The sequence below is a fragment of the Panthera pardus genome, unplaced genomic scaffold, assembly GCF_024362965.1.
Source record: "Panthera pardus isolate Hobbes unplaced genomic scaffold, ASM2436296v1 HiC_scaffold_22, whole genome shotgun sequence".
NCBI classification, from domain to species: domain Eukaryota; kingdom Metazoa; phylum Chordata; class Mammalia; order Carnivora; family Felidae; genus Panthera; species Panthera pardus.
Window position 1 is genome coordinate 77072160 of NW_026526788.1, and position 17455 is coordinate 77089614.

The window sequence follows — 17455 nt, forward strand, 5'->3', positions numbered from 1 at the left end:
ACAAAATACATCTCGAACTTATCACTGTCTTCCTTCAAATGTTGTATCACTTCGGGTAGTATAACAATCTTACAGCATTACCACAGGAGGGGGGATGGGTGAAACAGGTGATGGGGATTAAGGAGCGCACTTGTCACGATGAGCACCGAGTGATGTCTGGAAGTGTCGAATCGCTATATTGCACACCTGAAACTAATACAACACTGTACGTTAACTAATTGGGATTAAAAACTTTTTAAAAAAGGATATTATGGCAGTATTCCATTTTCTCCTTTCTACCTTGTTACTGTTGCCACAAACCAACAGCTGTGACGTTGAGCTCAGCCAATCTACCTCTCTGGGCCCAATTTTTCTTAGAACGAAATTGGGAACATCTATGCCACCGACACCCTGTGAGAATTAAAACAGCAGAAGCCAAGAGCTTAGCTTGGTACCCATCCGCTACAGGTGCCAACATTTCGCTAAGCTATTACGATACCTGTTGAATGAAGACTTTAACTGGTTCGAAATCAAGGAACAGAAGGACACACCTGAACAGAAACCTAAGCAACCTACATGCACACAGGGTGAAGCGTCAGACAAACACCTCTCCTACAGCTCTCCGCCTCCAAAGGGCCAACGAGACTGCACCCTACCGGACTGGCTGGCCAACTCCGATTCGGAAGAGAATTTCAAGAATCTTTTAGCCTCTGATATATAATCCCTTTTATTTACCTACATTTAATTGAAGACATCTGTAGGTGGTGCCACACAAAACGTAATTCAGACTCAGAAATGTCAATAAAAATGTCTGTGAGGGAGAGGTCCGATGTAAACCTAGCAGGGGAGCGCACATCAGCAGCCACAGAGCCACATGAAATTAGAAATATAATGGAAATATGTTGCCTGACTTGACGAGGTGATAAAAGCTCTTTTCCCATAAAGCTTAATGAGCTCTATTAGTTTTCAGCTTACAGGAATGTAAAAGGGTCAGCCCCACAGAGGGAAGTAACTGACTCCCCACACATGGCTCCATTCAAATGACAGCAGATCAAATTACTGATGTAATTACTATAACCTGACAATTTCGTTAGATTCATGTGGCAGTTAACTGTTTAGGACTTACAACAAAGGGACATGGTTCATTCACAGTTCTGTGGACAGAGTGAAGTTTAAAGTCTCCTTCGTTTTCAACTGCAAGTCTCATGTATTTTACAATCTCCACCAGAATTATTTTTCTTTTGATCAAATTTACGGAAGGTGTTTGGGTATTTACCACATGTGTAATTTTCCTTCTTCAGCTAAAACATAAGCCCAATGGCAAAATTAAACATTTAGGACTCCTAACACTCTCCAACTTTGGCTTGCTTTGGCTCTCAGGCTCTGCGTAGTGGCAAAGGGACCAGAATCCTGAGCTCAGTGCTGTTGGAAATCTGGGGGTAGCAGCCACTAACTCTGCCCACAGGCAGCCGCCCCGTGAAACTCCAGGCTAGCAAAATTTCAACAGAAAGCTCTCCAAGTATTTCCCAAATACTTCAAGAAAAGTAAAGCACATTGGTCATCTCTAATTTTGATTTTTTTTCCCCTTTCCCATGTCCATAAGCTCAGTACAAAAACAGATATTTAACCAAGTAAAACACAACTCTAGATTATTAAGCGGAAAAAGCAGATCGGTCAGAAGATGACAAAAACTATCACTAAAATTTCATCATATCTTCCCTTGTCTTTCACCAAAAATTAAAGTTTCCGTACATAGGGATTCCCAATATTTAGCCAGATGTGATTTTAAAAAATATTTGTTCGGTGCAACTCTAGGTGTATGGTTGTGAAAACTCTAAGCCCTATCCCTGAGAGCATCCAAAGATGGAAAAGACAAAGATCCTGATCTTCAACGGCTACAATCTTGCCAGGAAGACCGTTTACCATACTGAAACACGAATATTAGGCCTCGTGTGTGTTTAGCTGACTCCTGCCAAGTTATGGATAAAAAGCCTGCTGCTTGCGGCCTCAGCCCCGCCTGGCTTATTCATTCATTCGTTCATCCATCCACTCAACAAATATTTATCCACTGCCTCCGATGTACTACTTACTATACTTAGAAACACAAGGCAGCAAGAAAAACAGGGTCCTCTTTCATCGGGCTTGCATTTGAGAGAAGTCTGTAAGTGAAATCTATTCAGAAGTCTCTTTGCCACTGTTTAGTGATATTGCCCCAACGCAGTGGACATCAAGCCCCAGCCTCCTTATTCACTCCGTGTCCGAATCAGTCAGACCATTCTTCCTGGTTACTCCTCAGAAGCTCTTGCTGAAATCAAGCGTCCAGCCTTAAACCTCATCAGCATTCTCCTCACCTGAGCTCCTGCAATTTCCTCACCTGCCTTTTTCCCCCCCAAGACTAGACCCTGTTTGCACATCAATCAGAGACTTCCCTGATGTACTTCCCAAACGCTGACTATAAGAGCCACCGCTAAAAACCTACCAAGGTATCTCTTCTCCCCACTGTGGCTCCCTCACAGAAAAGAAAAGGGTAAAACAATGTAACATGTTGTGTATCTCCTTCCTAACTAATTTCTGTATGCTTAAATTATTTTTCAATTGAGATCTGCATTATAATTTTGCACCCTACCTCTATCTCAACATAGCAAAAGTATCTTACGTTGTTTTGTTCATCAATATGTACTCACCAACACGTATATGCAGGATGCCTATCTTAATGGCTGTAGAATGTTCTATCAATAATATGGCTAGCTGTACCATTATTTACTTGACCTTCTCCTAATGCTCCTCATTTACACTGTTTATAAATTTTTCACCATAATGCTATAATAAACATTTATGCCAGTTTTGTCCCCAACTTTATTTCTCTGGCAGTGATTCTTAGACAAGAATTATTCAAGCACACAACTGCAAGGTATGAATTTATAGGTCTTAACATAGATGCCTAAACCCATTTCTGTAAATGGTAAAGTTTAAAAACATCCCATCTCCCCAGGCATTCATTTAAAAAAAAAAAAAAAAAAGATATCTTGATAGGTAAAAAACCATGTATCACTATTGTTTTAAACTACATTTGTTTGATTACTTACAAGGTTAAACTTTTAAAACATTTATTACCATTTGTATTTCACATAAACTATCTCATAAAATCCAACCAAAAATCATGCAAAAAAATAGTACATTTATATTAAGTATAATAACCTTTTTATCACACTTTCCCCAAACTGCCTTTTAACTATACCTGTTTTCATGAAGAAAATTAAGGATTTTTAACAGAAGCAAATCTTATTTTTCTATCCTTTCCTTTGTGATACTTCTCATTCTGCTATGCTTTAAAAATGCTTCATCAACTAAAGAGGAGATTATATAATTTATACTGTCGTCAAGTTTCTTATGGTTTGGATTTTAATTTTTGCACTAAATTTTACTTAAAATTCTATGTGACAGGCATTGTGCTCAGTGTTTCCCATACGCTATTTCATTTCATTTTAATAACCATGAAGTCTTACCATTTCCACTTTTAGATTAACCAAAAAATGCAATGACTTACTCATGGGCCAACCAAGCCTCCATTACTCCCAAGTAAGAGAAGGGAAAGGCAGAAACAGAGTCTTACTGTGTGGGCTGCAGTACAGCCCAAGAGGAAAATACAAAATATTACTAAGGTTTGAGTAGCACTTTCAAAACCGCTGCCATGTCCACTGCTTCACTGGTGAAGGAGGAATTATCATTTGCATTCAAAGATAAGGAAAGCCAGGTTCAGGGAAGTTGCGATTTGCCCAGTGTGGCTAGTGAGGGAAGGTAGGCTCTGAAATCAAGCTTTGGTTCTGAGTGCAAGCATCTCTCCACACTCTCCTCTGCCTTCTCTTTCCTCCTCCTTCCTCAAAGCCTCACCCAACTTCTACAAGTTATCCTACAAGTTATCCGGATAACCGGTTATCCACATCAACTCACAGGACAGCTGCCGCCCTGAATACCTTTATCTCACAATGTTACCACTGCAGTCTCCTCTCTACACTGCAGAACCTTGATGATGGCTGAATGTGAAAGTGGATGAAGCAATGAGAGAGGGAGGGGAGGGGCACGAAGGGGAGGGAGGGGAGGGAGGGGAGGGAGAGGGGAGAGAGGGAGGGAGGAGGGAAAGGGAGAAGGAGGGAGAGGGGAGAGGAGGGAGGAGGGAAAGGGAGTCAGAGGGGGAGGGGGAGGGAGGAGGGAAAGGGAGACAGAGGGAGAGAACATGCCTGTGTTTAAGAGAAGCTCAGTAAGTCCTTTGCTCTTCCCTTATCAATTTGGGGGTTTGAAATAGCGCTCTTAAACCAACAGAAACTTCCCTGACAACGCCCCCTCCACCCATGACCCCTCTAGCTCTCTTTTAACGCCAGCACAGTTAAGACAGAGTAAGGCTAGTGTAACTTACTAAGGAAGCAGATACAATAAGGCTTTTTACAATGAAAGACTGATTTCAGTTTGCTTAAAGAAAGAAAATGTACTTAAAAAGAAGCAACGACCAGTTATAAAGGTGAACAGTTCTGTAACTTACTGGAATTCATCTCATTCATCAACATTCATACGTGTGAAAACAAAATGATCACCTCTAAACTATCAAATAAATGCCTAACAAAACATACCAATAGTGACGTGTCCAATTAGCAATTCTAGTATGAAGGTCAGTGAATAAACGCTTACCTCCAAAGGTGAGCTGCAAAGGAATCTTGTGAACTGCAGAGCCACATTTGAACCGAATCCATTTCATCCAATAAATGGGCAGCAAAAGACAACAAAAAAAGAAAAATTATTATTACATGTTTTTTCAGTAACAGCATCTAAAGTAAACCTTAAAGTCTCTAAAATTAATGGTTTTAATACATTGTGTAACTCATCCACAGGTAGAAAAAAGTTCAATCTACCCATAGCTGGTACTGAGCTACCTGAATTAAAGTAAACATTTTTAAAAACCTGTACAGAAACCAAATTAAAGCACAACAAATTAGTCCTAAAAGCTTTCATTTTTTAAAGTTTCATCTTACAACCCTTCCAAGGGAGGGATGAGCAACCTTCCTGATGATGAATGCCACTGGCAAAACTAAGTCAAGGCTGAGAGAAGGAAAAGACAGACACTAAAGGGGAACCAAGAAAAAAACTAACAAGTCAAGACCAGGAGAGGAGGCTGGGTGAGCAAGAGGGAAAAAGGGGAGTCACCCCCACCCGGGGGCCTGGCTGCCGTGATACCCCCTCCTGTCTTCCCTTCTCTTGTGCAGCCCACGTGCACCGTTGGTCTCTCTGCTGTCGCTTTCTTTGACACAGGGAGGCTTACAGAATTTCAGCTCAAATGTGAAACATGCTAAGCGTTATACACTTGCTGGTTCTCAGCATTTAAAGAAAAAAACAAAAATCTTGGAGGGGCAGCGGGGAGCCACGGACAGACCACAAAGCAAGCTGCTGGTCAGCTCAGAAATGAGGACTGTCACACAACTTCATACATATTCATGATGCTAATTCATAATGTTTTTTAGGTATTATTTATAAAATCAACATTTCAAATCCTCTGAGAGTTACTTGAGAGTTACTGTAATAATAAAATGCCCAAGTAGTATAAACTCTTGATCTTTCTAAATGCAAAACAACCACAATAAAATGCAATAGCAGGCCCGTTTCCAAGCACTCTTGAACTTCCTCTCCACAACAAAGCTAGCTAGTACTCATAGGGAATACAGATAATTTGATTCTCCTTTAGAGATACACACTGAAATATTTCTCAATGAAATTACATGATGTCTGGGATTTCCTTCAAAATCACTGGGGGTCGGAGGAAACTATTGTAGGGAAGTGTACAGATAAAACAAGACCGGCCGTTCTATTAAACCGGCAAGGACCGGAAATGAATATATGCAGATTCCTTATACGACTCCTACTTTGTGAATATTTCCATTTTTCTATAATAAAGTTTAAAAAAGTACGATCAGACACTTCCTCCCCGCAAAACTAGAGCAACTACGTCTGTAAAATGCTAGCAACGTACACCAAAGCCATGTAATTAACTAGTATCATCCAGGCCCTAGGTAACAGGGTGTACTTAAGTATTTTCTTAATTTAAATATCAATATGCAATTAGATATTAACTGTTAAGAGAACTTTCTACTGAGGGTTGATGGGTGGGAGGGAGGGGAGGGTGGGTGATGGGTATTGATTGAGGAGGGCACCTTTTGGGATGAGCACTGGGTGTTGTATGCAAACCAATTTGACAATAAACTTCATATATTGAAAAAAAATAAAAAAATAAAAAAATTAAAATTAAAATTAAAAAAAAGAGAACTTTCTGAAAGTGCAAGATATACCACAACTTTATTTTTTCTGAGTAAGCTCTATGCCCAACGTGGGGTCTGAACTCATGACCCCGAGATCAAAGTCACAAACTCTACCACTGAGCCACTCAGGTGCCCCTAAGATATACCAAAATTCTAAGTTTTCATAATGCTGGTAGGAAACAAATTAATTCTTTTGAAATTTGAAGTGCAACCTTGTGGTCTCAGATTCTTTTCACAGTCGCCCAACAAGAGACAAGCCCTCCTACCCTTCCTCCTAGGAGTAAAAAGTGGTAACTGAAAGGCCAGCTAGTTGCAACAGTGGAGAAAAATGAGGTTCGGCGAATGTGTATTTCAGAATGAGAAATGTACTATCTCACAGTGTCTGTGCTTTTTCTCCACCATGTGCGTGCTAACTACAGTTACACATTAAACTTGAGAACTTAGGAGTAGTTCTGTTTCAGAAGCAAGTGATGTATCAGTTGGGATGGAGGTTACTTTAAATAACAATAAACAGAAGCACATAAATTACTCTCCAAGAAAACTAAGGTCTCCTTGCCGTTCCAATAACTTACATACATCTTTGTCACAGGTGTATATAATACTCCTGTCACAGCTTTTTCAAAACAGACCTAAAATTTCTCACCCTGTTGGGAGCTGCCAAAACATGAAGTACTAATAAGTAAAAGTTCTGAATTCCCAAAGCAGTAAAAACAGAATAAGAAATCACAAGGCGCACACTCTCCTATTCAAAGGACATGAGAAAGGTCCAAAAATGCTGCTTCTTGATTAGTGCACCAGAAAACCCACTGCCAGAGCCCTTCATTTAATTAGTAAATTCTTTCATTGTGAAATTACACATGACATTCAAGACAAATGGTAATACTCTGAAAAAGAACTATAAAAAGAGCAAACATAACTGCAAAATCTGTTTCGTACATACACTGTACCTGACAACAGAAAAAGACACATGTTATCTAGAAACAGAGGCCTTCTAACAAATCCCATCACAGCGTCTGATCAGTATGAAAATGGCTCAGTGCTACTCTCACAACAACAACAAAGATTATGGCCACCGTCAACAATCCACATTAATACCACTTTTCTAACACGGTTATACTAATGTAGCTATTTTAAAAATATTATGTTATGGGCACAGTTAGCTAGTAAGTTTAAGGAAAGATCCTATTTTAGATATTTAGGCAAAATGTTGAGAAAATAAAGAATTTACTATGTTTATAAAATATCTGACTTTACAGACAGGAACGTACTTCATCATTCTAGAAACAACTGGAGGTAAATACAGCCATAGTCTTTTGTCTTTCTATGTGTCTATTTTAAAGACCACTTCTAAGAAATGTTGATTTAATATAGCTGGAAACAGAACAGTCAGCCTGATATTTGGCTTTTCAAACGCAGACAGGTAAGATTTCCCATAACAACATTAATAACATTATTACTTGGGACTCACTTGCTAAAATTCACAAAAATTTTAATTGTCAGTGATTCTGTCTACTCTCGCATTTTTTTTTAAAATACGGATTATGTTCTGTATTTAGCATCCATGCATAAAGAGCCTCGGTACTATTTCAAAAATCTCTCAGGCCTCTAAAAAAGGGAAAAGGATAGACCCAGAACAGTCTCATGTTCCACAGCTACTTACTGACCTTGCTTCTCTTCCAAGCGTCCTCACCACTTCCAGCCACATCGGTAGCTGTGCGGTAACACATCATTCCTTCCAGAGAAGCACTTAACGCTTACCAAAATTTTCTCAACAGTTTTCCAAGCACACAAAATTGTAGTTTAACTTCCTGTCAGTTATGATTAGCAAGTTCTTTCTTTTCCCAAGCCTTGCTGTTAACCCTGCCAGTTATGCTGGTGGAAAGGGTGGGGGCAGCAGGGTAGGAAACAAAGGGAGCAAAGAACGTCCACTACCGGTTTTGTCAAAATATTCCTGTACAACGATAATCATCTATTGATCTTCGTAACATAAGACATTCAACACATAAGAATTTAAGCTACTATATTCCTCAAATGCCTTTCCTGTTTCATCAGGAACCATGTTAAATTCCTATATTTTAACAAAAAAGGAACACTAGACAGCAATTTTTACAAGATAAGCCAGTTTTTTTCTAAACTGAAGAGCATCAGTGAGTTATACCTATTTGTCAAAGTAGAATTGCTTTGCTTAGAACTACTTGCTTATAACTACTCAAGTAGAGTACTCATACAAAGTACTACTCTGTCTCTCTCTCTCTCTCTCTCTCTCTCCTTCAAAAATAAATAAACATTAAAACAAACAAACAAACAAACAAAAAAAAGGTCCAACTCTTGATTTGGGTTCAGGCCCTGATCTCAAGGTCACAGGGTCGAGTCCCAGGTCGGGTCTCCTTGCTGACAGCTTGCAGCCTGCTTGGGATTCTCTCTCTCCTGCTCCCTGCCCCTCCCCGACTTGTGCTCACTTTCTCTCTCTCAAAATAAACTTAAAAAAAAAAAAAAAAAAGAAAAATACATTCACAAGTAACATAAATGAGGAGGACATCCCATGCTCTGTTCCCCAGCCTCACCAGCGTCCCTGCCCCCGTGTGAGCATGTCCCGCCTCTCCTGTGGACTGAAACATACCGCCTGACAAAATACACAGGTGCAGGCTCTTTATCCAGGCGTCTGCCAAGAAGCCCCTCCCCTCAGAGCCTCTTCCCCATCGCCTTAGGTAACTGTCACCATCACCAACTCTATCCCTCCCCTCTTCTTCATTAACTGTCAGCACATATTACCCTGACACTATACTTTTTATCTTTCTCACTAGCGTATAATCTGAGGGTAAGAAATTTTCTGTCTTGTTCACGATGTTGCATCCCTAGAGTCTAAAATAATGCCTGGCACAAAGCAGGGACTCAATATTTGCTGCTTAAATGACTACATGCATTCATTCTTTCATGATTTAATTCATAAACGAATAAATGAATATTCACGTTCTTTCCTTTCTCCCCTATGTTTCTTCATGGCCTCTGGCTACTTTGTAGAATTGGATCACATCTGGTCAAGGTGAGATGCCATAACCAGAGAGAAGCAGTCACCAGTAACCAAGAACTGCTATCACTGAAGAAACCACCTGTGCCCTTCTCATTTGATCTTCTCAGGAGGGCCAGTGTCCTCCAGGAACACCTTTAATTTCCTGCAGGGAAACTTCCAGTAAGATTTTTTCTTTTTTTAAGTTTATTTTTAGAGAGACACAGTGCAAGCAGGGGAGGGGCAGAGGGAGAGAGAGAATCCCAAGCAGTCTCCCTGCCCAGCACAGAGCCCAACATGGGGCTCAATCCCATGACCCTGGGATCATGACCTGACCCAAAATCAAGAGCTGGACGCTTAACCGACTGAGCCCCTCCAGTAAGTATCTTTGAGAAACAACCACTCAAGAGACTGAAGGCAAAACCAGGGATCATTTTAAATGCCACTAAGTTGGGTGAAAGAATTCAAATTGCCCTTGAAAAACTGGGTGTCTTCCAAATATCCGGGTAAGAATTAGGGATAAGCAGAAAATACAAAACCTAGAAATAAAAATCAGCAGGAAACAATAATCAAAACAAAATTTATTTTAAAAGCCCTCTGATTAGGGTTGCCTAGGTGGCTCAGTTGGTTAAATGTCCGTCCGGCTCTTGGTATCAGCTCAGGTCATGATCTCACAGTTCTTGGGATCAAGCCCCACATCAGGCTCTGTGCTGACAGCACGGAGCTTGTTTGGGATTCTCTCTCTATCCCTCCCTCTCTCTGCCCCTCAGCCGTGCAAGCACACACTCTCTCTCACTCACTCTCACTCACTCTCTCTCTCACTCTAAATAAAAACAGGGGCATCTGGATGGCTCAGTCGGTTAAGCATCTGACTTCAGCTTAGGTCATGATCTCACAGTTCATGAGTTCGAGCCCCACATCGGGCTCTGTGCTGAATGCTCAGAGCCTGGAGCCTGCGTCAGATTCTGGGTCTCCCTCTCTCTCTGCCCCTCCTCCGCTCGTGCTCTGTCTCTCTCTGTCACTCAAAAATAAATAAACATTAAAAATTGTTAAAAATAAATAAAAATAATAAAACCTTAAAGTAATAAAACAAAAGCCCTCTGGTCAAGATACTAAGAAATAGAATATATGATCACTAATTTATCATTTAAGTATTCATTTTTATTTGTAAGTATTTAAGTATTATTTAATTACTAAAAGCTAATACTTAATTCTATTAACATATTAATAATGGTTATAGGTACCACTTACACACTTATCAAATCACTTATTTCACGCAAGATCCAGTGTCTCCACATCACACTAGGTACATATATTTCCAATAATTTTTATTATTAGTATTTTAACATTAGGATATTAATGCAAACTTATGAAAAGATGTTTTTAAAAGAATTTTTAAATTCATTTTATTTAAGCTAAAATGAACGAAGGACCATGTCTTATCCACCTCTGCATCCCCAGAACCTACCACAGTGACTGGAACATGCTAAGAATTAAATGTTTATATGACTGAATAGAAAAATCACGCTTCTCCACAGCCCAGAAGAAACGAACATGGAGCCATGCTAAGTATAAACTTTTGACCAATTTCTAGAATGACTGTCATAAAAACATATATATATACACAAATACACACACACACACACACACACACACACACACACACACCAATATTTACAGACCTATACAAATATATCTCCCCTATTTCCCTTAAGGCAGAATTATGCTCTGGATAAATAGGTATAGAATACATACTTTTTACTTTTACAACTACTGACTAAAATAAAGTCAACTACTTTTTAGTCGTGCAAGCAGTTGCCTAAAATTATTTGGCATATCAAATGAATTACCATAGCAAAAACACAAACTCTCCTTGTTTAGACTAGTTATCAATAGGCGGTATTGTTCGCTTGTTAGGTCATTACCAGGAGGTCATAAAACTTGAGGTTCCGCAGATTTAATGGCAAAAGCAGAGCTAACATACAAGAGCTAAAGACAAATTGTGCTCAACGACAAGATTACTCCTATCACCTGAGCTTTGCACTCACTAACACGTGCTTAACTCATTGTAGGCAGATTTCTCAACACTCTCTTTCAGGAAATCCAAAACAGCTTTTACTTATTACAGAAGGACAACTGTCAAGGGCTTTTGACATCATTTGCATTCTCCTTTTGCTTCACGTCACGAGTTTCAAGAACACGATTTTCCTTCTGAGTAGTTTTCCATTTGGCAAGAGGTGAGCTCCCTCTCCAGCTGTTTCTCAAGAACAAGCCACTCGGCTGCTCACTCCTGCAGCGCATGCTCACTGGGCCCCTACTCGGTGCCAGACGCTCTGCTGAGCACTGCGAGTTTCTTCGGGTTCTGGCACCAGATTTTTAGAAGTAGGTGTAACAGCACAAAGTATGCTACACATTATGACAGAATAATGAGCTAATTTTTCAGAAGGAGAGAGATATACTCTAAGAATAGGCAGGATGCTCTATTACAAGTGGAAAGAAAACAACAACACAGAAACAGCCACAGTTCCTTTTTCTCCCCTTGTAAGTAAAGCAATTCAGAAATAAATGTTTAGGGGCACCTGGGTGGCTCAGTCGGTTAAGCGTCTGACTTCGGCTCAGGTCATGATCTCACAGCTTGTGAGTTCGAGCCCCGCATCCGGCTCTGTGCTGACAACTCGGAGCCTGGAGCCTGCTTCAGATTCTGTGTCTCCCTCTCTCTCTGCCCCTCCCCTGCTTGTACTCTCTCTCTCTCTCTCTCTCTCAAAACTGAATAAACGGTGGGGCGCCTGGGTGGCGCAGTCGGTTAAGCGTCCGACTTCAGCCAGGTCACGATCTCACGGTCTGTGAGTTCGAGCCCCGCGTCGGGCTCTGGGCTGATGGCTCGGAGCCTGGAGCCTGTTTCCGATTCTGTGTCTCCCTCTCTCTCTGCCCCTCCCCCGTTCATGCTCTGTCTCTCTCTGTCCCAAAAATAAATAAAAAACGTTGAAAAAAAAAATTAAAAAAAAAAAAAAAAAAACTGAATAAACGGTAAAACAAACAAACAAAACCATATGTATAAATCTTCAAGTAATACCCTTTATAAGTTTTATGTGGTATACCAGGCTTTAAAAGACTAAAATTACATACTGATGAACCAAACTGGTTTTGAATATTATTTTCCTTTGAACTAATTCTAATGAAACATAAAATTTCAAACGTAGGTGATCTTTTCATTTGAACAAATATTTGAATTACAATGGAAAAACGAAACAAAGAAAAACAGAACTTCATTTGCAAATGCCGGTGGGATGGGCCAACAGTATCCCTTACTTGCCCATGACCTCAGTATCTCTGATGAGTCCTAGCCGTTTATCACCCGCATTCTAGCAACTGGGGTGTAGTCGAGGACTCTTTGGCCGAGCACCTTCACCTCTATTTAATCCTCATGACAAACTCCTCTGCACTGTTTCCCCCCATGTTTACAAATGAGGAACCTGAACCGAATAAAGCGGAGCCATCAGAAAACTGGCCCAGAGCCACCCAGACACAGGTAAGACTGAAAGCAGGAACGCAGCGTCAGGTTAATCAAGAATCAACGTGCATTTGATGCGAAACACGCCATCTGACACCCACCATTCCATTTCACTGCTGCATCCCTCGGCTTTCAGGAAACAACGCGGGCATGTTGATGTTAACTAGGATAGCTGTTACATACCGGCAGGCCATTTTCACGCCACTCCAGAATTTCAGATAGTGACACTTAAGGCCAAACCCCCAGAAGAGAGCAGGAAAGGTCAAAATGAGGATGGCAAACAACATGCTTATGTCCACAACCCGCAGAAAAATCCCCGAAGTGCCTTCTCCCGTCTTCCTCCTCACAACGACCTTAGTAACAATACACCTGGCAATCTAGTTTCCAAGCCAATGATTAGTATTTCTGCTCCTCCTTTATACCCACTCTGCTTTTCCTTAATGCTCCTCCCCTGCTAACCTACTACATAATTTACTAATTTCTGATGCTTACTGTTTAAATGACCATTTCTGACCACCTCCTCCCACCCCTGACCGTGAGCTCCACAAGAGCAAAGCATCTTTACGCGACTCACTCATCTGCCAACTGTGCTGAGTGCCTCACGAAGAGTACATGGCACACAGTTAAGTGCTCCATACATATTTTAAGGGAAACACTAAGAAGCCACAGATTAGAGAGGAAAAGAATGCTGAAACCAGACAAGCTACTACAGTTCAGGACTGACGGCAAGAAAATAAAGGAAAAAAGATTAAAACAGAGAAACGCTTCGGCGGAAAAACCAGTCGTCCGAGGGCACGTGTCACAGAAGAATCCAGCAAGGATAGAGCGCTCCCGAGGCACCAGGAGAGCCATCAGCAGCAGTCAAGTCCTACACAGCACCCTGTGTGAGAAGACAGGGAACACCACACACTTGGGGAAAACGGTCATTTTAAGCGAGTAGAGTACATAAAGCCTTAGCAACAAAAAGGTTTCTATTACCGGAGAATCTGCTAATGCTGAAGATTTCATTCACTAATGTCAGTTATCCTGTCTTAATTATTGAGGCCTGCTTTCACCTTTCTGGACTTGAGCACCGTGGTCGAGCGTAAATAACACGGAAATTTACAGACATCGTTCTGCCACTAACCATCACCTTATCTTGGACAACCTACTTTAACTCTCTAAATAAGAAATTTACACAATGGCTAAGATCCTTTCATGTCTAATATCGTAGAATGCTGTGATCCTATGATCTGAGACAAGTTTTAGAAACTGCTGACAAAGGAAACGTTAAGGAAAAATGTTCTCATAGCTGTAACTCCACCTTTGCATCTCCCCCCAAATTAACATTATGCTGGGGATACTATCTTGCCTCTGCTCTAATATATTTAGGTAAGTGACTCAAAAGCTTCAGTAATTGGAGTGCCTGGGTGGCTCAGTCAGTTAAGCGTCCAACTTTGGCTCAGGTCATATCTCGCAGTTCATGGGTTCAAACCCCGCGTCCGGCTCTGGGCTGACAGCTCAGGGCCTGGAGCCTCATCAGAGTCTGTATCCCTCTCTTTCCACCCCTCCCCCCTCACTCGCGCTCTCTTGCTCTCTCAAAAACAAAAATTTTTTTTAAATTTTAAATAATGCTTTAGTAACTTAACTACTATCAGTGACAAATGTCTACAACACACCTTAAGACATACTACAATACAAAAGTCCCTTGGCTCAGAGGCTGTTCAGGAGAAGAGCCTTTTTTGACTGAATTGTACAAATGATTGTCAAAGCTACCTACTTCAGTCAAGTACGTTATCCCTGGCCTTAAAAGTAAATAAAAAAAATATTTCAAAATGCTGAGAACTTGCCATCATACAAACTCTGTTAATTATATGAGCTAGATATTTATCAAATAGTACACGCCTATACACGATTGCCTGATTTCTCTACATAACTGAAGAAAAATGTTAGTCTGATACAACGAATACTTTTGTAAATCTAAGTTATTGTTTTCACATATGTAGAGTAAGACTATTAAGATAAAAATGAAGCTAAAGGACATAAGCTTAAGTTCCAGAAAATATTTATATCTTTAAGAAGCAAAGACTCATTTATAAAGATCATATTCAATGCCTCAATGCAAATTACCTCTAACAAACAGCAGAAGAAAAGCATTTATCCAGACTTCACAGGCTGTGAACACACAGCTTACGCAGGGTGCTCGGGCAGAGCAGAGCCAGGGTGGAGGCGCGAGCCTGTTCTAGAGCTGGAGCACCACCTAGTGTCGGAAGTGAGAAAACAACCCAGGAGTCTACCACTTCCGGTCATAATGGACTCACAGCAACTGTCTCCCCTTTTCTTCACCATTCTGTCAAATCCTATATGCCTGAATGCAAGATAACTTTCCCCAAAACAAGTATTCTTCAGAAGAGGAGGACTCCTTACGTTCGAGACTCTCTTAGGAAGTTCTGCGAACTAATAATTTAGAAAACTGCTTCCTGAGAAAGCACAGTAGTGTTAAGTTTTGAATTAATACAAGATCTGATGGAATCAGCCAACAAAAAAATTATTTACAGGTAAAAGGGCACAGTTTCAGGGACCTGTTTCTGGAAAACCCAACAAACAAAAAGTGGGAAGGGGAAGGAAGGCTGGGTTGACAACGCCAAAGTTCAGAGATGAGCACACAGGGGTTCCCTATACTATCTTTAGCCTAAGAACGCTTGAGATTTTCAACTTTAAAGTCTTTTATTCTTTTTAACCTAATTTTATTTATTTATTTTGAGACAGAGAGCAAGTGGGGAAGGGAAAGAGAAAGAGGGAGAGAGAGAATCCCAAGCAGGCTCCAGGCTGCCAGCACAGAACCCGATGCAGGGCTCGATCATGACCTGAGCTGAAAACGAGAGTCAGTCGCTTAACGGACTAAGCCACCCGGGCACCCCGATTTTAAAGTTTTTTTTAATTAAAAATACTCAGATTTACTTACTAATCCTAGGAGACAGGACTTTCACGTAATACGTGAACTTCTTTCCAAAAAGAAAAAAAGCCTTTTAAACTAAAACTCCAAGAACAAAATAATAAAGTTTATTAATCTTTTTTAAATCTTGTAAAGATACCCTTAAGGGGCACCTGGGTGGCTCAGTTGGTTAAGCATCCGACTCTTGGTTTCTGCTCAGGTCATGATCTCATGATTCGTGAGATCAACCCCACGAATGGGCTCTGCACTGCTTGGGATTCTCCCTCCCTCTCTCTCTGCCCCTCCCTTGCTTGTGCGCAACTGTGCACACTGTCCCTCAAAATAAAGAAACTTTCTAAAATAAATAAATTTAACAATAAATATTGTTTTGCTTAAAAAACAACAAATGGTAACACTGTGAATGTCATGATTATCTACAACCAAATAGAAAAAAACTCTTCTGATGTTATTAAATCGAGTACTTGCGGCCTAACACAACATATCCATTAGTTTCATCCATGGATTCATATTTAAACAATCTGAATAGCAGCAAAGATTATGTGCTGTGTAATCTGTGCCAAAGGGGTGGCTCTAGTGCTGACAAAGACACCTGGCAGGTGACAAACCATTTTCACCTTCCCCTGTACTTTCTTGTTACTAATTTGAGAATGTGTAACATAGGAGGGAGAATGAAAATGTGGAACAGCGGGGACCACGAAGCCTGAGAACCTACCTTTGTTTCATCATACAGAGAATGGCGTGCTCACAAAAGGAAATATTTTTGGAATACAGATCTCTAACAGGACCTTATTAAAAGCAGGTAGGGGTCCACTTGCAAACAATGAAGCCAGGGGGAAAAAAAAAGAAAACAGTTCAGGAAGGGTTCTAGTCAATATCATGGAAGGAGAATAAAGTCAGAGGAGTCTCACAGCAGCTCCCCGATCCGTTACCACAGCCCCAGGGATTGTAGGCGATGAAGAGAGGTGAATGATAACGATGCCACCAGAAGGTCCTTTGTGCTGGACACTGGGTTTGCTCCAATATGTGACCAACCCCCCCAAATCACTCAAGCCAGGCTTACTTTCTATCCTCCCTAACTATACCTCAGGTAAAAGACTCAACCTTACCAAAAAAAGGGAGCGATAGGAATATTTCTCTTAAAATTTAAATAAAAATTCCTTTAATCCCATAAAAATGCAACTATGAGATGACGCACACACATACACAACAAAATCACACATTTATTCCACAGTGAGGGAAAAAGGGCAAAAGATAAGCCTACCTATTTATTGCAAACAGAACATTTCTTATGGACCAGTTAGACTAGGTGCTTAAATAAGTATTTTCTTAAGGCAATAAGCTAGATTCAGTCACTAAATCTAACAGAGCAGATTCATATTCTCACTGAGAAAAATGTTATGAGTCATTCAAGATGCTGTCTGTTAGCAAGACAATTTTTCCACCTTATCATTTACATTGTTAAGAACATTCCTAGTACTTCAGGACGGTCACAGTGCTGCCGTTTCTGTCACCCCCTCGAATGCTCACCCCCCTTTCCTTTTCCTGTTGCCATCGGCATCAGTCTGTCACTTGTTTCTCAAAATTGTATAGAGCAAGGGCACCTGGGTGGCTCAGTCGGTTGGGCATCCGACTTCGGCTTGGGTCACGATCTCGCAGTTGGTGGGTTCAAGCCCCTTGCTGGGGTCTGTGCTGACAGCTCAGAGCCTGCAGTCTGCCTCAGA

The 17455-nt window shown here is 40.8% G+C and overlaps 1 protein-coding gene across 8 annotated transcripts in view; it reads right to left on the reverse strand.

The window, feature by feature from the left end:
* ATE1 (arginyltransferase 1) overlaps positions 1 to 17455 on the reverse strand; it is a 157582-nt gene that overhangs the window by 106105 nt on the left and 34022 nt on the right. For all 8 annotated transcript variants that reach the window (XR_002082696.2, XM_019459643.2, XM_019459644.2 and 5 more), the window contains one exon: positions 4663 to 4695. Coding sequence is in view for 7 of the 8 variants with exons in the window: in XM_019459643.2 (XP_019315188.1) it covers positions 4663 to 4695 (33 nt within the window). In the remaining variant the exon portion in view is untranslated. The remainder of the gene's footprint in view (positions 1 to 4662; positions 4696 to 17455) is intronic.